This window comes from Phaethon aethereus (assembly GCF_964289735.1).
Source record: "Phaethon aethereus genome assembly, chromosome: 11".
NCBI classification, from domain to species: Eukaryota; Metazoa; Chordata; class Aves; order Phaethontiformes; family Phaethontidae; genus Phaethon; species Phaethon aethereus.
In genome coordinates, this window is record NC_138587.1 from 11,200,048 (window position 1) to 11,221,293 (window position 21,246).

At 70.7% G+C, this 21,246-nt stretch overlaps 5 protein-coding genes across 5 annotated transcripts; 1 reads left to right on the forward strand and 4 right to left on the reverse strand.

Moving 5' to 3' along the window:
* Nucleotides 1-3,415: 3,415 nt before the first annotated feature.
* Nucleotides 3,416-7,250, forward strand: PRRT3 (proline rich transmembrane protein 3; the record flags this gene model as incomplete). Its single annotated transcript, XM_082004669.1, has 3 exons — nt 3,416-4,550; nt 4,634-4,774; nt 5,179-7,250. The coding sequence occupies 3 exons, from the start codon at nt 3,416-3,418 to the stop codon at nt 6,930-6,932; spliced, it is 3,030 nt and encodes a 1,009-aa protein (XP_081860795.1). The 3' UTR covers nt 6,933-7,250.
* A 658-nt stretch (nt 7,251-7,908) lies between these two features.
* CRELD1 (cysteine rich with EGF like domains 1) lies at nt 7,909-10,555 on the reverse strand (the record flags this gene model as incomplete). The annotated part of the gene is made up of 10 exons (XM_082004681.1): nt 7,909-8,129; nt 8,241-8,384; nt 8,468-8,563; nt 8,700-8,783; nt 8,890-8,985; nt 9,112-9,288; nt 9,412-9,503; nt 9,578-9,688; nt 9,777-9,859; nt 10,352-10,555. 10 exons carry the CDS (start codon nt 10,553-10,555, stop codon nt 7,909-7,911), a joined length of 1,308 nt encoding a protein of 435 aa, XP_081860807.1.
* Nucleotides 10,556-10,973: 418 nt separating this feature from the next.
* Nucleotides 10,974-15,249, reverse strand: IL17RC (interleukin 17 receptor C; the record flags this gene model as incomplete). The annotated part of the gene is made up of 15 exons (XM_082004585.1): nt 10,974-11,733; nt 12,003-12,041; nt 12,121-12,216; nt 12,363-12,420; nt 12,490-12,909; nt 12,982-13,032; nt 13,111-13,295; nt 13,406-13,460; nt 13,625-13,684; nt 13,879-14,018; nt 14,204-14,248; nt 14,318-14,429; nt 14,607-14,971; nt 15,052-15,073; nt 15,151-15,249. 15 exons carry the CDS (start codon nt 15,247-15,249, stop codon nt 11,126-11,128), a joined length of 2,355 nt encoding a protein of 784 aa, XP_081860711.1. The 3' UTR covers nt 10,974-11,125.
* A 966-nt stretch (nt 15,250-16,215) lies between these two features.
* IL17RE (interleukin 17 receptor E) lies at nt 16,216-19,924 on the reverse strand (the record flags this gene model as incomplete). The annotated part of the gene is made up of 16 exons (XM_082004586.1): nt 16,216-16,820; nt 17,058-17,159; nt 17,225-17,276; nt 17,362-17,430; nt 17,513-17,661; nt 17,768-17,813; nt 17,896-17,943; nt 18,119-18,306; nt 18,390-18,456; nt 18,580-18,648; nt 18,742-18,881; nt 18,955-19,078; nt 19,158-19,264; nt 19,353-19,508; nt 19,721-19,736; nt 19,820-19,924. The coding sequence occupies 16 exons, from the start codon at nt 19,922-19,924 to the stop codon at nt 16,216-16,218; spliced, it is 2,043 nt and encodes a 680-aa protein (XP_081860712.1).
* A 390-nt stretch (nt 19,925-20,314) lies between these two features.
* On the reverse strand, nt 20,315-20,963 carry JAGN1 (jagunal homolog 1; the record flags this gene model as incomplete). The annotated part of the gene is made up of 2 exons (XM_082004686.1): nt 20,315-20,777; nt 20,875-20,963. The coding sequence occupies 2 exons, from the start codon at nt 20,961-20,963 to the stop codon at nt 20,315-20,317; spliced, it is 552 nt and encodes a 183-aa protein (XP_081860812.1).
* Nucleotides 20,964-21,246: the final 283 nt, after the last annotated feature.

Here is a 21,246-nt window from a genome sequence, read left to right on the forward strand (position 1 = left end):
CCGAGGTGGGCGAAGGGGCTGGGTGATGGCTGCCGGCAGCAGCGGCTGTTCATTTCACATTGCCCTCCTGTACCCACTTCCCCAGCATTCCCGGCACGACCTTCGCTGGGTAAAACCTGCTCCGTGGGGTTCACCACCCCCTGTGTTTTGGGGTCAGTGGGGACAGGCGCAGGCCCCTGCACAGCCCCCAGCCTGGACGCTAACCCCGGCTGCGCCGCAGCAAGCTCGGCAGTGCATGGCTGAGCTTGGAGGGACCTCTGGAGGTGTCTGTGTCAAGCCAGAGCAGGCCCTGGCTCGCCAGCACCCCAAGAATGGAGCGCCCGTGCCATGGGATGCAATGCAGGGCTGCCCTGGGGACCCCCACAGCCCCCCACCACACGAACATGATGGCACACAGCAGGGTCACCAACAAAATCCCCGGAGAAAGGAGGGGTAACGGCAACGGCAGCCAGCGGTGCTTCCCCCCGTGCTGGCCACCTCCCTGGGGGAGCAGAGGGGAAGTCCCAGGGTGCCACCCTGGCCCTTATGGCCCAGCCCCACAACTATTCCCGCTCAGGGTCTCCTCCGGGATTTTTGTTGGCAGCAAGAATATTTGTCCCAATATGGCTGTGACAATGGCAACTCCTCTCCCAGCCTCGCCAGACAAAAATGGAAGTGTGCATGCTGCCGGTCCTGCCCCGGGGCTGGCATCCCCAGCCAGGAGCCACCGCAATCCTGCGGGATGCGGCAGCCTTCCCACAGGCACCGCGCTTACACCCTGGCGGAGCAGGTCCTGTCTCCCAACCTGGACTCCCAGAGCACCAAGCTCACAGTCTGCAGCTCCTCACCAGAGCCATCTGTGCCACCAGGCGCATGGGTCCCTGCGTGTGCAGCCCCTGCTGTGGGGCTGCCGACACCTGTGTTTGTGGGGTCTCATCCCACCCGTCGCTGAAGGTCCCCAGAGAAGATGCCAGGGGTGCTCTCCCTGTCAACACAGGGCTGTGGGGGGCACGGAGCAGCACTGTAAAACACACACAGTGGTCATGAAGACGCAAAGCTGAGCTCCAGGCTGTTTGCAGGCACTTAATTGGGGCAATTTTCTCCTAAACTGGGGTTTCATCCTGCTGCTGTGAGGGAGAGCCTGGGAGAAGAGGAGGGCACGTGGCCAAAAGCGGGGAAAGCCTGTGAAACCCTGGCAAACATGGTCACGGGGGTCTGAGAGTGCAGGTCGCATCGTCTGCCCAGCATCCCTGGTTGTGCCAGCAGGCAGGCAGGCAGGCAGGCAGCTGCTGCGGTGGCAGGGAGCTGGGCTCTCATCTTTTCATCTGCCAGTGAGTCACTTGGCAGAGGAGGAAACCGTGGACGGCACCGAGGACGTGGAGGTGGCTGCTTCACCCGTGCCTTGCACTAAAGGTGCCCCAACAAATGCAGTATATGGGGGGCACAGCCGGCCCCTTCCCCATGGCTCTGCCGCATGCTCCATACCACAGCCTCCCCATCCACTGGTTGCGGTGATGCCCGGTGCTGTCAGTGCCTGGTGCTGGCAGTGCCTGGTGTGGTGTAGGCTCACTGGCCGACCCCCCAGGCTCTGCCGTTGCCCAGCTCTCTCCCCATGCGGCCTCCCCGGCGCTAATCCCCAGATTAGCTGCCTGTCCTGCCTGCTTTGTGGGGGCCAGCGCGTCGGCATTGCCCAAATTCCCCAGCCCCTGTACTCAGCTGGCGGCCGCAGCCCCCCCAGCCCCACCACCTGTGCCCAGCCCAGGAATCGCCCATGCAACCACGGTGAGCCCAGCCCAGGCACGATGCCCTGGGGATGGAGAGGTGGCAGGAGCAGGAGGGCAGCACTCTGTGCTGCTGCCGGCATGGCACTGCCGTGGGCACCTCAGGTGCCACACGTCGCCGCTGGCCTGAGCGAGAGAAGGGTGATGGGCTTTGCCAAAGCTGCAGCAACTCAGGCACAGCCTGAGGGAGCCAGGGTGCAGGCAGGGAGCCGGGGTGCAGGGGTCACCGTGTGGGGCAGAGCCCTGAGCTGGTGTGACTTTGTAGCCCTGTGGCCGTGCCGACACGAGCCCAAGCCCTGGGCAGGGTGGGCAGCTCTCCAGCGGGACAATTAGCTGATTAACTACCTGCACCTTGGCAGCGCCCCAGAGCCCAGCAGCTGCCAGGGTGCTGCGTGCTCCGTGCAGGGCGGGCAGGAGGCATGGGGCGGGCATGGGTAGGGGGGTGCCAGGGCCACTCACGGACCTTCCCGGGGACCCTGCTGGGGGTGCCCTCAGCCCACCCCGCCTGCCCCATAGCTGCCGTGGGACCGGACTCGGTGAGAGCCCAGCGCTGGGGCCTGCCTGCCCCACAGGCAGCATCCCCTCTGCTCTCCTGCCCCGTGGGGACCTGCCCCGGTGCCCCACGAGGCCACGCCCCGTGGGACCCGCCCCACGGGGGACCTGTCCCAAGGGAGCCCACCGCAGTTGAGCTCCACCGAGGACCCACTAGACCGACCCGCCCTGCCCCGGCCCTGCCCCCTGCCCCGGCCCCGCACGGCGGCCCCAGCCGCTCCCGGGCGCCCCGCGCGCCCCTCCCGGCGCCGCGCGGGTTCCCGCGCGGGTGCTCGCGGCTCGGGGCGGCGCGTGACCGGCTGCCGCCGCCGCCGCCACCGCCCGCTCCACCGCAGAGCCCGGCCCGCCCCGGCAACGGCACCGGCACCGGCAGGTCAGCGGGGGGGCTGCGGCCGGCAGCGGCACCGGGGCCTCCCGGGCTGCGGCGGGAGGGGGCTGGCGCCACCGCGGCCCGGGCACCGGGTACCGAGCATCGAGCGGCGAGGCCGGCCCGGCGCGCTCCAGGCGGAGTCTGCGGGATGCGGCCGGTGTACCGGCCCCGCCGCGCAGCCCCGCCGGCTCCTGCACCCGCACCGCGGGGCCGCCGCCGCAGCCGGGCAGCCCCAGGCCCGGCTCGGCGGGGCTGAGCCGCGTGTGCGGCGGCGGCGGGGCGCGCGGAACCGGGCATCCCCGCGCCGAACCGGGCATCCCTGCTGGGATGCAGCCGGGGACGCGCCAAGGTGAACGGTGCGCGCCGGAGCGGGGCCGCCGGCAGCGGGAACACCGGGAGGGGCACTGGGGAGGACACCAGGGGAGGACACCGGGGAGGGGACACCGGGGATGCTTGGGGTAGGGACCACTAAGCACCAGGGACCGCCAGCACCGGGGACGCCGGGAAGGGGAAGGCTGGGAATGGGGCCACTGGCGGTGGGGACAGCAGGGGGGGCACAGCAGGCATAGGGCCAGCTGGGATTCAGGGACAGCCATGACCCACCGGGGACGGAGACAGCTGGGAACAGGGCCCAGGGCCATCCCGGGCAGGGCCGGCCGAGTCGGTGGCCTGATTGCCCCGGCTCACCAAGGCTCCCATCCCCGCAGGGCACAGGGCCGGCTGGATGCTCACCATGGCTGCGGCACAGCTCCTCACGTGGGGACTGCTCCTGGCTGGCGGGGTCCCTGCCAGGACCCGGGAGATGTTGCCGGCGGGGCTGTCCCCAGGTGGGACCCTGCAGCGGGGCAGGGACCACCTGCACAGCCCTGCCTGGGGACAGCAGCAGTGGCTGGGACCATCCCCTGCCTGGGAGGCGTCAGGGGAGCCGAGTGGCACTGGGACTCCCGGGAGCGAGCAGTGGTGGGGCAGCAGTCCCGTGCGCTGGTCCCCACTGGTGCAGGCGAGGGATGACACCAGGGCACCCCGGGGGACAGAGACCACCACGGCAGGTGCTGGGACCAGGGCCTGGAGGGACGTCGGCGATGCCCTGGCCATGGCGAAGGAGCACATCATTGCGTGGCGAGGCCATGAAGCCGAAGGCCAGGACAGACCCCGGGGGGGGACCTGGCTGCCCCACAGCTCTGCGCTGGGGACACCAGGCCCTGAGGTGCCCACGGACATGGGGCCAGGCTCCCCAGGGCCACCCTGGGCAGGGCAGGGCCTGTCCCCAGCTGGGCAGAGTGCCACCGGGCCAGCCAGCACCTCCAGCCGTCAGCCATTTGTGTCCACCATCACCCTGACACCCATGCCGGCAGTGGGGACAGGGATGGGGACAGCAGACACCCACACAGAGGGGTGGCCAGCGGCAGGGGGACCCACAGTGGCCCTGGGTCTCCCTTGGGGCACACAACTCACTCTGGCTAGCAGCCAGCCGGTCCCACTGGGCACTGTCCCCATCTCCCACCCCACAGGCACGGGGCCAGCCCAGGGTCCCCACGGCTCCGCAGGGCTGGTGGGCAGACAGGGTGACCTGGGGAGACTCCCCAGCCCCTCCCTGGCTCTGCCCAGCTCTGCAGCACAGCTGCCCACCACAGCCCTGTCCTGGGGGCTGGCCGAGCCCTGGACCCGGGTGCTCCTGGCCCACCAGCGCAGTACCCGGAGGGCTCTGCTCAGCCGTGCCACTGCCAGCCCCAGGGATGCAGCCGCTCACACAGACTCAGGGCCGATGGCGCAGGAGGGACCCCAGCCCACCCTGGGGGCTGCCCTTGGCACTGGCCCCACGCCACCACCTGGCTCCAGCATGGCTTCCCCTGGCACCCCCGGCACAGGTAGGAAACGGCACATCATGGGGGACCCCTCAATCCCCTGAGCCCCGCTGTGTGCCAGTGCCCAGCTCTGCACTCTCTTGCAGGGTTGCTGCCCGAGGAGGATGTCGGCTCCCCGCAGCAGGTCCGGGGCGCTGTGGCCCCTGTGAGCGCCCTGAACGCCACCAAGGCTGCCCCATGGCCAACAGCACATCCCACCACAGGGACACCTGGGACCCGGCGCTCAGGTGATGCGGGGCCAGAGCTGAGCCCATCCGGTCAGTCCCTCCTGGGGCATCAGGGCTGGGGTGGGGGTAGCAGCTATCTTGGGCTGACTGGCCAGGACACAGTGACACCTTCAATCAGGATTGTGCCCAGCGATGGCCCTAATCTACTCCTAAGATTAGTGCTAAGTGCCCAGTGGGATCGTCCCCAGGGGGTCAGGGACGTGCCCGTGGGTCCTGCTGGAGACCCTTGGGAGGTGCCAGTGGGCGCAGCCCTTGTTGACAAAGGGCATCCCCCCCGGCAGCGCCGGGGTGTGGCGGCTGATGCATCTCAGCCATGGGGTGCAGGTGGAGGCCGGCTGTCACTGAGCTGCATGTGGGGTCCCTCCCCACTCCTCAACAACTGTCCCCCTCCTTCCTGTCCACAGACACCCCAGGGATGCAGCCCCCCACCCACGGCACTGCAGCCTCCTCAGCCACGCGGCGGCAGGCAGGGGTGACACCGCAGCCAACCCCCCGGCATCCACCCACCCCACAGCCACAGCCCAGCCGCCCCCCGGCGCCAGGGGCCAACGGGACGGGGCTGCGCTGGGCCGAGCTGCGGCGCCAGCTGGGCTTCACCTGGGAGGCCCACATCTATGGGGCGGCCGCCATCTTCCTGCTGCTGGCACTGGGCTGCCTGGCCGGGCTGGCAGGGGCGGCCGCCCTGCGTCCCCCCAACCCACCCCGTGTTTTAGGGGCCCTTGGACTGCTGCTGGCCGCCTGCCTGCTGCGGGCCACCTTCCTGCTGCTGGACCCCTATGGGGCGCAGGGCCGGCTGCCCCCGCGGGTCCTGCTGCTGCTCAGCACGGCCCCCTTCCCCCTGCTGCTCAGCGCCTTCGCCCTCCTGCTCCAGCGGCTCCAGCACCTGGCCCAGCTCCAGCTGCTGCCAGCCCGGCTCCAGGGGCTGCCGGCACTGGCGGCTGCCACCACGCTGCAGACCACAGTGCTGGGTGCCGCCGACCTGCTCCCGCCTCGTCTGGGCCCCACCGCCGGGCTGGGGCTGCAGGCGTTGGGCTGCGGGGCTGGGGCCCTGCTGCTGCTGGGGGGGCTCTGGGCGTGCTGGCGTGTGCTGCGGGTGCCCCGGGAAGGGCCGGGGGGTGGCGGTGGGCCCGGGCGGCGGCGGGGGGCTGGGGCACTGGTGGCCGCGGCAGTGGCGGGGCTGCCCGTCTGTGGGCTGCAGCTCTACAGCGCCCTGTGGCTGCGGGAGGTCCTGGGCCCCCCATGGCGCTTCTCCCGGCCCGGCTGGGCGGCACAGCTCTGGCTGCGGGTTGGTGAGCTGGGCACGGCCCTGGCACTGCTGGCGGCTGCCACTGAGCCGCCGTGCCACCACTGCCACCGGCGCAGTCCCGCCGGCCACTCCTGCTGGGCCAAAGCGCTGCAGTACTTCTGCGCCAGCCGCAAAGCTGATGCGCCCGAGTACCCCAACAACTGCTACGACTGGGCCAGCGGCAGCACCGGCAGCACCGGCCCAGAGCGGGCAGCTGCCAGCGACATCTCCAAGAACCTCATTCGCAACCCGGCGGAGCAGCTGCCCCTACGGGCGCTCAAAGACAGCAACGAGGCCTGGGCGGCCGCCACCGGGATGCCGGGGCTCAGCCCCAAGTGCCCCAATGTGGTGGCTGCCCGCTCCTGTGCCGCCTTCGAGCAGGGCTCATCCCCTTCACTGGGGGAGCTGGTCTTCCGCCCACCATCCCCCATCGACCTGCGCCGCAGCATCGACCAGGCTCTCTGCCGCCGGCACCTCCTGTGTGACAGCCTCTTCAACCGGCCCCGCCGCGGTTCTGGCACCTCACTGCACAGCTCCCTAGCCCCCGCCGAGGCCCCCGGCCTGGGCCGCATGGCACGCTGCAGCTCACTGACAGAGCTGCCTGGCCCCCGGCAGCCCCCCGGCAGCATCACCGTCACCATCACCGCCTCGGCCAGCTCACTGGAGAGCAGCTCGCTGAAGATCAGCTGGAACCCCTGGCGCCACGGGCTGTCCTCGCCCGACAGCCTGCCCCTGGATGAGGCACCCAGCCGGGCCCCCCTCCTGGTGCCCACCGTGCCCCCTGGCTGGGAGCGCGAGGGCCCCCGCAGCTTCCCGGCCCTCGGCAAGGCGGCAGACACCCGCAGCCTCTCCAGCGACACCATCGAGCTCTGAGTTGGGGAGACACGGGGCCGGGCAGAGACTGGGGGCGGAGGGTGCAGGGGTACAAGCCCAGTGTGGGGGCCTGGGGGAGCAGGAGCGGGGAGCCGGGCCAGGCCACCTCTATTTGTGCCAAACCAGAGAAATAAAGTTTCTGTTGGGAGGAGGTGGCCCCGTTGGCATGTGGAGGCAGCAGTGGGCAGCAGCACCCCTGCCCCCACGCACCCCCCTGCCCCATGCAGCCAGGCTGGGTGTGCAGAGCTTTATTTCCTGAGATATGGACACACGGACAGATGGGCACACCCCGACAGACAAACCACAAACGCAACAGCCACGCTCATGCATCTGGCAGGGCCCCCCCACCAACACAGCGTCCCGGGATCAGCCCCTGACCCCCCGCCCTGCGGGAGCCCCCGGCGCCCCCAGCCTGGGAGGGGAGAGATGGGCTCTGCCCAGGGATGCAGGGAGGAGGCAGGGGCGGCTCTCCCAGCCCCATAGCTCAGGGCAGAGGGGGGGGACCTAGCCCCCCAATGCCCCACAGGGAACAGTCTCACAGGGGGACAGTGCCCAGCGGGGGGACATTTGCGGGGCAGGCAGCAGGGCTGAGCCCTGCTAGCACCACCGCCTTGGCACCCAGCGGTGCCAGAGCACACCCCGACCTGCTCCCATGCCCTCCCAGCTGCCATGGTGCTGGGCCTCTCCTCCAGAGCACCAGGGGCTGGGGCAGCATGCTGTGCCCCCCCACAGCGCTGTACTGCTCGGCACTGCCACGCCGGCAGGAGGGGGCTGTGTGGGAGCCCCCCGGGGACCAGGCACCCCCGGCTTGTTCTGCAGGGGCGAGATGAGACCCTGTGCTGATGGGGCTGGGGGATGCATGCAGGGTACAGCACCGTGCGCAGGATCCAGCCTCGGCAGGCAGCCCCTGCTGGGTGGGGTACCCTGCACCCCAGGCTCAGCCTGCCCCCCCAGCCCATGCCCAGCAGCCCCAGAGCTATCTGCCCTTCATGAAGCCATCGAGGACACGGTCGCTGCGGTCGGAGAGCCAGTAGCCAGCCATGGCGGCCACAGCGCCAATGAAGATGGCGGTGAAGACCATGTCGCCCTTGGCGGCCAACGTGGCGAGGGCGCAGATCATCACACCAAAGAACATCTGCTGCAGCACCACCACCTCGTCCTCCGTCACGTCGTCGAAGAAGCCCTTCTCCGGGGCGTCTGCAAGGATGGCGCTCGTGGGGGAGCATGGCCAGGCAGGCAGAGCCCCCCGCTGCTGCCCACACCCCCTACCCACAGCCCATGCCCCCTCCCAACTGCATCAGGCTGTACCGGGGGGCTTGTCCTCCACGCAGTGCCCGTCCTGGCGGACGTGGCCGTGGGCGCAGACGCAGCGGTAGCCGCCCTCCGTGTTCTCACACACCTCCTGCGCCCCCGTGCACACTGGCTCCTCGGCGCTGGCACACTCGTCCACATCTGTGGGGAGAGGCAAGGCTCGGAGAGGGCTCGGGCAATGGGGAAGGGGCAGAGCCGCGCCCCAGCCCATGGGAGGCACTCACCCAGGCACTTGGCTCCATCCCGCCAGTAGCCCTTGTTGCATTTCTTGCAGCGAGCCGGCCCGGCGCCCATACAGCCGATGCAGGCCGTGGAGCAGTCTGCCGTGGGGAGAGGAGCTGGAGTCACTGCCGGAGCCCCCTCCCAGCCCAGCCTGTGGCAGCCTGGGCCAGGGGGATGGTCCCAAGCAGGGGGGAGCCACCCACAGAGAAACAGCCCCACACACTCCTGCCTAACCTCGGCACTCGTAGGAGCCCTCCGTGTTGACGCAGAACTGGTTGGCTCGGCAGTGCGCCATCTCCGTGCCGCACTCGTCGATGTCTGAGGAAGAGGCGGGGATGGCCCTGCTGAGCCCCGGCTCCTGGGACACAGCCCCCCGCAGCCCCGAGCTCGCCTGCTGCCCTGCCGGTCCCACCACAGCCCTCACCGATGCAGCGGTGCTCGTGCAGCACCCATCCCCTCTTGCAGCGAAGGCAGCTGGAGTCCTCCGGCCCCGTGCAGCGCCCACAGGCCCAGAAGCACTCTGCGGGCAGGGGAGAGTGGGCATGGGTGCAGGCAGAGGAGAGCTGCCCACACACTGCCACAGCAGCAGCAGGGCAGCCCCCCAGTCATGCAGCCCCCCTCCCTGCCGGGCCAGACCCCTACCTACCAGCACATACCAGATGGCTCTTGTTCCGCAAGGCCTCATAGTAGCCGTCACCACACTCGGTGCAGAAAGGGCCACCGTAGCCCGGGCTGCAGACGCACAGGCCGGTGCCACGGCGCGTGCCATCGCCATCACACCTCCCATTACCGTTGCAGGGCTGCTGGGGCCCACCAGCGCAGGCTGCACAGGGAGAGACCAGCTGGCTGGCAGCCGGGGTGGGGGGCAGTGTGCCGGGGGGCCCCTCCAGCCCGGGCAGCACCGTCAGCACTCCCACGGCACCCCACTCACACCACAGCTACTCACGCCGGCAGTCGGGGCCGTAGGTGCCGGCCGGGCAGCAGAGCGCCAGCCTGTCCATGCACAGCCATTGGAAGAAGTCTGGGTGCTGCTGCCGCCTGGGGAGGGGGGGACATGGTGCTCAGCCCCCTGCCATGTCTCCGACCTCCCGTGTCCCTGTCCCCAGACTCACTCATGGAACCACCACTGCTCCACGTGCTCCTCGCTCCGCTCCAGCAGCTGGTGGCAGGCGAAGTCCGAGGGGGCACAGACGCCCTCCAGCACCTCCAGCAGACGGGTCTCGCTGCAGGGACAGGGGAGTCAGCGTGGGGATGTGTCCCCCCAGGGCAGCTGGCCCCCCCCCAAGTCCCCCCTGGCTGGGGGGCACCCACCTGTGCTGGTACTTGGCCAGCTTCTCCTCCTCCCAGGCTGTGTTGCCCCCACCGAAGCCCTCGTGCTCCGTCCGTTCCATGCCCTGGACACACGGGGGGAGGGGGGGCAGCACAGGTGTGGGCCTCTCCCCATAACCCACTTCCCGTAGGGTCTCACCCAGGCCGTGCCTCGCCCTCCCCAGAGCCCAGCTGCTGTGTCCCCTCCAGGACCCCATCCAATCCCTCGGGTCGCCGTGGGGAGTGCCCCCCCCCCGATGTCCCCGCAGGCACCCCCCACCCCTACGGGCCTCCATCACCTCCTTGCCCCCCACCGCCTGTGTTCCCCCTGGGCCCCTCAGCCGCATCTCCCCACCCAGGACCCCTTTGGCCTCTGCTCACCGGCCACCTCCAAACTGCGTCACCCTGCGCCAGGTCCACGTCCCCGACCTCTGTCACCTGTGGGGCCCCCACGCCACTGCCTCCCTCGCCCCCGGCTCCCCCGCGCAGCAGGGGCTGTGATCACCCCACATCCCGCCAGGTTCCGTCACCCCTCCGTGTCGTGTCCCCCCCCACGCCACGGCCCACCCGTCCCGCACCCTGCTAAAGCTGTCGGCGAGGCCGCGGCATGCTCGGCAGGGCTCGGCCCCGGCCCCGTCCCGGGGCCGGTCCGGGTCCGGGTCCGGGTCCGGGTGGGCGCGGGCGGCCGCCAGCAGGACCCCCCCGAGGAGGGCGGCCCCCAACAGGGCCCCCCCCCGCCGGGCCGGCAGCAGCGCGGCCGCCAGGCGCCGCCGCGGCCCCATCCTCCGCCCCGCACGGGCCGCGCCCGCTGACTCAGCGCCCGCCGCCCCCGCCAATGGCCGCGCTCCCGGTTCCACCGCCCCCCCGCTCCCAGCCAACCCGCTCCGTCCGCCGGGCCCCGCCCCGCCTTAAAGGGGCCGCCGTCAAGCGTGCCCGGCGCCTGGATGGGCTGGGTCGGTGACCCCGCACGGAGCGGGGGCGGCTCCTGCCTGGCTTGGACAGGCTCTGGGCCGCTCCTCATCACCCCTCCCAGCCGAACTGCTCTAGGTCATCCTCCCCCTCCAGCGAAACTGGCCCAGTTCCCCCCCATCCCGCCTGGAACTGGCCCAGTTCCTCCTCTTCCCCCTGTGAACTGGTCCAGCATCCCCTCACCCCCCCAAACTGGTCCAGTTCCCCATCCACCCTTCAACCAAACCAGCCCAGTTCCCCTTCACCCCACAACCAGCCCAGACCTCCCCTCCTGCCCTCAACCTCCCCCCTTACCACCCCATCACCCCTCACCCATCCCATCCCAGTCCCTCCCCACCCCAACCCACCATGGACTCACGCTCGGCCAAGGCACCATCACCACTTTATTCCCCCAGCGCCCGCCGCAGCCCTTCGGCCACTGCCGCCACATACGGCTCTGGCCACCAGCCCCCCTGCCGACCCGGTCCCACCAGCGCCCGTAGGAAACTCCCCGTCTCGCTGGGCAGCGCAAAGGCAGGGGCTGCCTGCAGCGCCAGTGGCACCGCCGGCACCAAGGCCTCAAGCCGGGCCACCACATAGTGCCCGTTGCCTGCTGCCAGCGCCGGCACGGCACAGGACAGAGCCGCTGCGAATGATTCGCAGGGTGCTGCGGTGGGGACATCATCGGGGCCAGGGCCATGTTGGGGCCTGGAGATGCTTTCAGCAGCCCTGGGCCCCAGCACGGCCCTGGCCCCAGTGTCCCACTGGTGTGCGGCAGCCACAGCTGCCGGGGAGAGGAGAAGGATGACGGTGTCACCGTTACGCAGGGCCAGCTGGTGCTGGGCATGCAGCCATGGCAGTGGCCCCCATGCTGCTACCCCGCTGCTGCCTCCCGGTGCTGCCGCTACCACCAGCCCCAGCGGGCGCAGGGCTGCCATCAAGGCGCATGTCGCCCGCTCTGCTGCCGGCTCTGCTGCATGCACCAATAGCGCCCGCCGGCCTTGCAGCGGGCCTGTGGGATACCATCAGTGCCTGAACCCTGCCTGGGCACCCCACACATGATCTATGGGGTAGCCACAGGGGATAGCAGGCTGGGACCACCCCAACGGGTGATCCATCCCCTGTTCTGTCCCCCTACCCACCCTAAGGGACAGCCACGGTGGGAAACAGCAAGGACCACCCTGATGGGGAACCCACCATGCTCTGCCCCCTGACCCATGGGGGAAGAGGATAGACATCCCTGCCTCCCTCCCCCAGATCCCAAGCTTGCCCCATGCTCACCCTCAGAGCCGTAGTCAGCCCTCAGGGACTTCAGCCAGCCTGCAGGGAGGAGAGGTGGTAGGCAAGGGTGCCGGGGGGGGCCCAGGCCTGGCATGGCCCCCAGGCAGGTACCACTCACCTTTCACATCCTCCTTTTTCAGTAGGAGCAGGAGCAAGAGGCTGGCAGCCCCCAGCAGCACCCCCATCCACGCCAGTGCCCAGCGGGCACGCAGGTCTGCAGGGCGGGGGGTCAGCACCTGCCAAGGGTCCCTGGTGCCCACCAAGGATCCCCAGCACCTGCCCACTGGCTCCACAGGGTGGGTGCCCTCCCTCGGCCCCACACCAGCCCCCCTCTCCCCCAGCATGGCTGGTGACACTCACACTTGTGCATGGGACAGGCCCAGAGCATGACCTCGGTGCCATTCTCAGGGTGCCAGATCTACAGGGATGGGGACATGTCACACGCTGCCTGATCCATGTCCGCTGCCCACTGGCTGCCCACACTGACCTGCCTGCACTGCCCCGCCGCCACATCCCGTCGCAGCTCCTGCTCCAGCAGTCCAGGGCGCCCAGCTCCCTGCAACGGCAGCAGGGGGTGAGCTGGCTGTGCTGCTGGTACCACCACCGGTACCACCGCCACGGGGGGGTCCCTGCCCCTTACCATGCTGGTGAAGTCGGCAAGGGGGGTGCAGGCACCCTGCTGCAGGGCGCACAGCGACGTGTTCCCCCCACGCGCCAGCAGCAGAAGGTCATCAGTGCGTCCGGGCAGCGCTCCTGGGGATGTGCCAGGGGGCTGGGGGTGGCGAGGAGAGGCCAGAGGGCACTCACCCCCCAGCCTGACCCCCAGGTTGCCCCTGCCCTTCCAACCCCAGCAGTACTCACGGTCCCGCAGGCACTGGGTCAGCCGGACCTGCCCGCCACTCCACACCTGCCCCAGAGAGCAGGTTAGCAATGCCTGGGGCTACCCTTGGGGCAGCCATGGGGCAGGGGGATGTCCTACCTGCACACAGAGGTTGGGGTGTGGCCACAGCCCCCCAAACTCTTGGGGTCCCTGTGGGCAGGAGGGATGCTCTATCATTGCCACCCACATCCCCCCTCTGCCCCCAGCACCCCACAGAGCCACACTCACCTGCCCCACGGCAGGCTGCTGCAGACCAGGCAGGGCTTGGCAGGGCCCGGCAGGCTCCGGCTGCCAGCAGGGCACCAGCTCAGCTGGGAGGTCACAGGGGGCCAAGAGGGAGCAGGTCAGTGCCCGCCCCACAGCATGCAGGACCAGCTGGCTGCGCATCCACAGCCGTTCCCAGGCCTTGGCATCTGTGGCAGCACCGGGAGAGGGGTGTCACCCCTGGGCGGTGTCCACTCAGGTCCCCCTGTGTCTTGGCCCCATCATGTCCCAGCCTGCCCCGGCCCTGCAGCATGGGTACCATGGGAGAAGGGGCACAGGGTGGCCCGCGGGGGGTCCTGGGTCTCTGGCCAGACCTGGAGGGAGGAGAGAGAGAGGAACAAAAAGATTTGGGGTGCCCAGGCTGTGATTGTGACCTGGCTGGCCCCCTTGGGATACTGGAGGGTGTCACACAGTGCCCGGAGCCCCTCTGCTTTGGTGGCAGCCCTGCCACCGCCACAGTGCCCAGCCAGGCACCCACCTGCAGGCAGAGGCAGGGCAGCACCTCGTCGGCCGGCAGGCTGTAGTTCATGGGGCCGTTCTGCCACCAGCAACCAGATGTGGGTCACCCCGTGGCAAACTGACTCCCAGCGGGGTCACCCAGCCCAGGGGGACCCGACCCCAGGGGACCCTCTCCCAGCACCCTGCCTGTAACACAGACACAGCTCCTCGGGGCGGGGGGGGGGGGGGCAGTGGCCGGAGCCTGGTGAGGGTGGGGAGTGGGTTCATACTCACTGTGGTCACTGCACGCCCCGACCCACCAGCGGCATGGGTCTTGTTGTGGTAGAGCCAGAGGGTGTAGCTGTGCCCTGCCACGGCCCCCTGCAATTCCACGACCACCTCCTTCGGCCCCGGGGAGATCTGCAGCCTGGGCACTGCGCCGGGGGCAGCTCAGGGCACTTGGCACCTGGCACCACCTGCCTGGCGCACCAGCGCAGGGCACGGCACCCCGGGGGTCACCCTCTCCCCCAGCACCCACCACCCAGAGCTCCCCAGAGGACGTGCGCCAAGGTAGGGGGGGGTCCCAGCGCTGCCATGGGTGGTGGAAGCCAGCACCTACCTTGGCACTGGGGGACGGCAGCCTGTGCTGCAGGCCACGAGCAGTCTGCGGGGACAGGGGGTCAGTGGGCAGGGGGGACAGGGGCCGCCACGGCAGGGCACACCAGGGCCTCACCTGGCAGCCGCTGCCACTGGCTCAGCCTCCGGCGACCCTGCGAATTGCTGTATGCCGTGACGTGGAGCTCGGAGCCCAGCGGCGCCTCGAAGCACCGGAAGGTCACCCAGCCCTGGGCAGGAAAACCACCACCGTGCTGAGGGAAGACACTGGCACTGCTGGCACCTGCCTCCCCAGGGCACGGGGAACAGGACCACTCTGCCATGGAGATGCGATGGTGCCAGCACCCACATCCCCATGCACTGCAGTGCCCAGGGACGCTCATCCCTGGTGCCCCACACCTACGTACCAGGGGCCGGCCGGGCAGCGTGGAGGCCAGGGGTGCCTGGACCTCCATGGCCACGCAGCGGGAGGAGGTGTACGCGTTCCCGGAGAGCAACAGCAGCCCAGTGACGTTGGGCTGGGACGAGGCAGCCCCATCCACCGGTGACCACTGTCCCTCCTCATCGGGGTCCTCCGCCCTAGGGATGCCTGACGGTGTGGGGCGGTGGGGCTCACCGGTGCTGGGTGGCAGGGCCAGGCGCAGGCGCACCGACAGGCAAGGCGAGCAAGCCGCAGGCCCAGTGCAGCGCAGTGCTGGCTCCAGCCGCAGCCGAGCCAGGGCCAGCCCGCGGCCGGGCCACGGCGGCTCTGTCCCGCACACCACATCGGAGTCTGGGGGGGAGACGGAGGGAGGCCATGCGTGCGGGGTCCCACGACCCGGGTGGGCTGGGGGCTGTGGCGGTGGCACTTACCCAGGAGGCGGCAGGCGAGGCCCTGGGGGGAGGCGGGGATGAGGCCGGTGGCGCTGCCAGGGTGCCCGGTGCCCCCGCGTGCTGGCGACGCCGACCCACCTGGGAGCAGGCCAGGGTGTCGCGGGGGCCACCGCGCCCGCCCGCCGTCCCTGCCGCCAGCACCAGCACCGGCAGCAGCAGCCACCCCACCGCGTGCATGGCGGGGCCGGGGCCGTGGGGCGCCCCGGCCCCACGCCGTCCACTCTCGACGGCCCCGCTCCCGGCTCCACGGGCCCCACCGCCGCCGGCGGCTCCCGCTTCCTGCTCCGATCCCGGACACCCGGGTCCTAGCGCGGCGCCGGCGACCGCCCCGGGGTGGGGCCTTCCCGCTCCCGCACCGACCCACGGACGGGAGAGTTCGGGGCCCCACGGGGACCAGAGCGGCCCTGTGGCTCGGGCACCAGGCCGGCCCTGTGGCTCGGGCACCAGGCCTGCCCCTATCCCACGGCGTGGGCACGGTGCCCAGGCGGGTCCCGGGGAACAGGCAGCGGCTGCGGGACGCGGTGCGGCGGCCACGCCCGGGCGTGCTGTACCCTGCCTGTGCGTCCCCTCGCCCCCCGCGCTGTGGGGCGGCACCGGGCGGCCCCCACCCGCCGTGGGACACCGGCCGAGCCCCGGCACACCAGACGGACGGCGGGGCAGGGTGAAACGGTGCCTTTATTGCTTCCATCCCAGCCAAGGTCCTGCTGGCAGCCCGGGAGCGAGGAGCAGGGCCGGGCTGTGCCCAGCACGCAGCCCTGCCGAACGCCCGTGCCCGGGCAGGGACCCCTACTGCTCGGCTCCTTCCAGCGCCGCCCCGGCCCCTCACCCGGCCACGGCGTCCCGAGGGGTCTCCCCGGGTCCCGGCTCTCCTCCGGAGCAGGTCCTGTGTGGAAATAAAGCTGCCCCCGCTCGGGACAGCGCCTCCGCTCCCAGCCCCGGGGGCCTGGCCGGATTCTCTCCCTGGCTGCACATCCCACAGCTGGGGCCGGCCCTGCTCAGGCCCCCGTAGCACCCACGGGCACCCCTCCTGCCGCCACGGTGGGCACACTCAGCCGAGCCCCACACCTCCATATGGGGGCCCTTGCCCTCACTGGGGGGCTGCACCCAGCCCCACCGGCCCTGCAGCAATGCCCAGCACAGCACTCAGGTGCCAGCAGCTGCTCTGGGGGGCCGGGGTGGGGGGCCACCCTCCCCGGCCCCCACCTCCAGCAGCCGGTGCAGGAGCCCTTCTGCTCTGCCCCAGCAACGGCGGGGGGCCGGAGGGCTGCCCCGCAGGGCACCCAGCAGCCCGGGCAGCTGGCGGGGCAGGCGGTAGGTGGGCAGGGGCCGGAGGGGCCGAGGGACGTCACGGGGGCTGCAGAGCCGGCTGAAATAGGCCAGCACCCAGCCACCACCACGGCCCGCCGCCCCCAGCTCCCCATGCAGGCAGCTCATGGCCGCCCCAAAGATGTCGTGGGCATCGCTGGGGACCCCATCAACTGCCCCAACCCGCCACCGGCGGAAGAGACGGGCACTGCCTCGGCTCCAGAGGAGGAGGACGGTGCCACGCTGGCGGCCCACGCAGCCCCGCTGGGCATAGAGCCAGGGCAGGGCACCCACTCGCCCCACGCCACCCGCTTCCCACAGGTCCAGGTGCACGTCACAGCCCAGCCCTGTGCGCAGCCGCTCAGCCAGGGCACACACCAGTCCTAGGTGCTCCTCTGAGTCCGGTGAGTACAGCAGGAGCACAGGGCGCCCGCCTGGGGCACCTGTGGGATGGAGGGGACAGCAGTGACAGCCCTGCCCTGAGCCCCCTTGGCATCCCTTGAAGACACACCAGCCTCCCCCAGGGACACCCCAGCATCCCAGCACCCACCACCCTGCACCAGCACCCACTTCCCTGGGACCCTCTGCAGCCCAGGGAGCTCTCACCCCCCAGCACCCCAGCCCCATGGGCACTGTGGCCACAGTCCCCCCATCCCACAGTCCCCCGGGGTGCCCCTCACCGGTGGCCGGCCTCCAGGCACCACGGCAGTTGAGGAGCAGCACAGTCACTACCAGCCCCAGCGCCAGCGCCAGCCCTAGCAGCCCAAAGTGCCTATGGGAGACTGGCAGAGGGGTGGTGAGGGGGGGATTCTCCTGCCCCCCACCACCCCCCAGGACCCCCACTCACCATCGGGGCAGAGCAGCTGCTTCCGGGCAAAGCGCACATCCGAGCGCCACACCTGGGGAGGGGGCTGGGTGAAGGGGGGGCCAGGCTGGGGTCCCCGCCACTGTGCAGATGCCGGCATGGGGTAGAGGACACCTTACCAGCGCGCAGCTGCCCAGGACCTGCACTGGCAAGAGCAGTGCCAGCTCCCCCGGCACAGAGCCCTCCGGCTGCAAAGTGCAAGGGCTGGGTGAGCGTGGCTCAGCGTGGCTCCATGTCCCCCCATGTCCCGCCCAGCCCTGAGCCACTCACCTGCGTGACGGTGTAGAGGGGGGCCTCGGGCTCGCACTGCCCACCGTGGCGCTGGCAGAGGGCTGCACTGAAGGCTGCGGGGATGCTGGAGGTGAGGCGCAGGTGCAGCTGCAGCCCCCGGGCGCTCACCGAGACGTTCCAGGCGGTGTCTGCAGCCACCGGAGAGAGAGAGGGGATCACGGGATACCCGAGGGGATGAGGGGTGCAAGGGACATTGAGGCAGGGCTGTGCTCAGCCCCCACCCACAGGGCTCACCTGGCCGGTGGGGACACTCCACATGGCTGCTGTTCCCGTAGGAGAACTGGGGGGATCTGGGGGTCAGTGGAGGGGCCGCTGCACCCAGCCCCTTCCCAGGCAGTACCCACCCACCCATAGGGGCTTACCCGGAAGCAGAGCTGGGGGTGCACGTCTACCTTGTCCAGTGTGTACGCCTGGTATGGGCAGAGAGCATGTCACTGTCCCAGACCCACACAGCCCACAGGTACCCCAGCACCCACCCACCACCCTTGGGGGACCCTGGAATCTGGCAGGTGCGCCAGCCAGGGGCACAGCCCTGCACCGCTCCAGGCTGGTGCCCCACGGCACCCCAAAGCCAGGACCTCTCACCTGCTCCTCCTCGTTGGCCGTGGAGTTGGGGACATCGTGGCAGGGCGCAGTCTCAGCCGCTGCCTCTCTCCAGCACAGGGTGGCCCGGGGGTGCAGGGGGCAGCTGGCGCTCAGCACCATGGCCATCTGGTCCTTGCTGCTGGCACTGTAGTCATGGAAGCGCACCGAGGACCACAGCTCGGGGCCGTCTGCGGGGCACCACGTCAGCGAGGAGGAGGGACACAGCCAGGGGGACCCCCAGAACCCGGCTCCCATCCCGACAGGCACTCACAGGCAGCTGGCTGGTCACGGAAGGGGCAGTGCTTGCTGCGTGGGCTGTCATGGTGGGGGTAGGAGGCCTGGGGGGGGCACAGTGAGGCAGTCAGTACAGGATGTGCCCCCACTCCTCCTGTCTGCCCTTGCTGCATGGGCAGAGACAGGCAGGGAAAGGGACCCGCTGGCCACAGGGGATGGTGACGCACCTCGATGCACAGGCAGGGCACCAGGAACTCATATGGCAGCGAGACACGGTGGCCCCCCGACACCAGCACCTGTGGGCATGGAGGCAGTGTCAGCTGGTGGGGAGCGTGGCCCTCAACCCAGTGGGCGATGGGGGCAGCTGGTGGGGGGACCGGAGCTGTTACCTGCCGGTGGAAGGGCCGGGGCAGCTCCTCACACTCCAGGGCCAGCTGGTGGCACAGCCGCACCATCAGGGCAGGGCCCTCAGGCACCCACACCTCAATGGCCCGTGCCTCGGGGACCCAGGCATGGGTGAAGATGGGCCCTGCAGAGCAGGCAGGGGTCAGCCAGTGTGGGCATCCCCCCAGGACAGGCCCCCAGGTCCCTCCCAGCCTCACCAGGCGGCTCGGTGGCAACCAAGTGGCTGCGGCTGATGGCCAAGCCTCGGTCAGGGATGGTGTGGAGGGAGACGAGGACCTGCCGCCCACTCTCTGCTGGGAAGCAGTCGAACTGCACCTGCCACTGTGGGGAGCAGGGGGTGAGCAGGACACCCACGGCTCTGGCGTCTGGCCCCACGGTCCGCAGTCTGCCCTGGACTCACCGGCGAGCTGCCCGGCACCCAGTGCCGCTGCCACACCTGCAGCCAGCCAGCCCGGTTGGAGCCCAGCTCCAAGAAGTTGAGCTGCAGCCCACGGACACCACCGAGCCCTGCGAGAAAGTGGAGTGGGGTGCTGACACGAATGGGAGGAGGATCTCCCCACCTGGGGGTGCCCGGCCCCGCCGCCCCTGCCCATACCTGCGGCGGGGAGGGCCAGGCGCACCCGCAGGCAGGGCTGGCAGGGCTGCGAAGGCAGGCACAGGCGGGCCCCACTCAGCGCCAGGGCGGGCGGCGGCAGCGAGCGCCCGGGCCGGGCCGGGCGGCGGCAGCGGGGCCGGCTCAGCGTGCTGTCGGCTGCCGGGGAGAGCAGTGAGGGGCGGCTGTGCGCCGGGGGTCCCCGCACCGGGAGCCCCGGGCCGGGGGAGCTCTGTACACCGGGAGCCCTGGGGACCGGCTGTACTGGGAAGGGGGGGAGCCCCGGGAGCCCCGCGCCCCGGAAGCCACCCCGCCCTCCGGGAGCCCCGCGCTCGCAGCCCGGCCCCGACCCCGGCCCCGGCGCTACTCACCGGTGGCCCGGCACTCCTGCAAGCAAAGAGACGGGGATGAGCGCTGTGCCGCCCGCCGCTCCCCCCGCGCCCGGTCCCCGCCGCCCCCCCGGTGCTCACGAAGTTGGCGGAGACCCGGAGGCGGGTGACGGCGGCCCCGGCCCCGGGCGGCGGCAGCAGCAGCAGCACCGCGGCGGCAGCGGCGAGCAGCACCAGACGCCCCATGGCCGGGCCGGGCCGCCGTCGCCGCTCCCCGCCCCGCCCCGCCGCATTCCTCTGCCGGCACGTGCGGCCCCGCCGCCCCCCCCCCTCCCCGCGGCCAGGCGGCGCTTGCTGCAGCGCAGACACGCGTGGGAGCGTGGAGGGTACTTTATTTCCAGACAGCAACACATGGAGGAAGGAGAGGCGGGGCAGCAGAGACCCTCCACAGCCCGGGAGCTGCCCCAGTCCCGGGGGTCGTGTCCCCACGCCCCTCACAGGCAAGCCCGGAGCTGTGGCATGGCTCAGTCATGCTTCTTGGTCCCCAGGGACACCCACCCACCGGAGCTGCGCCAGCACCGCCCCACAGGGCCCGGCTGCGGAACCCCAGCCCTCATGGCACCCACCCGTCCCCACTCATTTCTTCTTCTTCTCCTGCGTGCTGGTGAACCAGGAGTCCAGCAGCTTCTTGCTGTAGTAGAGCTGCCAGCCATGCACCTGGGCGGCCGCCACCACCACCAGATACATGACAGAGACAGCTGAGAAGCCAAAAATGAAGCGGTAAGCTTTGCCGTGACGGTAGAGCTGCTGCGCCATGGGGAACATCTCCATGGCCCCATAGATGAGGGGAGCCACGGAGAAGAGGCCGGTGCTGATCATGGAGAGCACCAGGTAGCTGATGTTGTTGCGGGGGAAGGAGAGGAGGCCCAGGAGGGAGGGCAGGATGCTGAGCAGGTAGGGGTACTCCCACTGGTAGGGCATGGCCACCTGGTCGTGGGGCAGCAGCTTGAGGTGCCCCACGCACATCTGGGCCAGCAACAGCAGCCAGATGCCCACGTGCGCGTAGATCAGCTTCTTGATCTCCGACTTGAGGGCCACACTGGGGAGAGAGCACGGGGCTGTCGGGGCCTGCCATGGGGACATGGCCCCCCAGCCCCAGCGGAGCCACTGGGCCCCTGCAGCAGCGGGACACATACCTCATCTGGTAGTGCGAGGCCACACGCTCCCGGTGCTGGAAGTCACTGCCGTCAGTGCCAGCGGCGCGGGGACCCCCACGGGAGGCCATAGCGCCGGTACAAGCTGCCTGCGGGGGCGCAGCGTGAGGCGGGAGCGGGCCCCGCCTCGGCGCTCCCTGCGGTAGCCCCCCGGACCCCCGGGGCAGCCTCGTCCCTTGCCCGCAGACTCCAGCCCACCGGGGGGGCACCCCGGGCCTGACTCCCCCCGTGACAAACCCCCGTGACAAGCCTCCGTGACAGCCCCGGACCCCCTTCCCGTGACTGCCCTACCCCTGCCTGACCCGCCCGGGACAGACCCCCGTGCATCCCCATGGGTGACACCCCCGGGCTCCC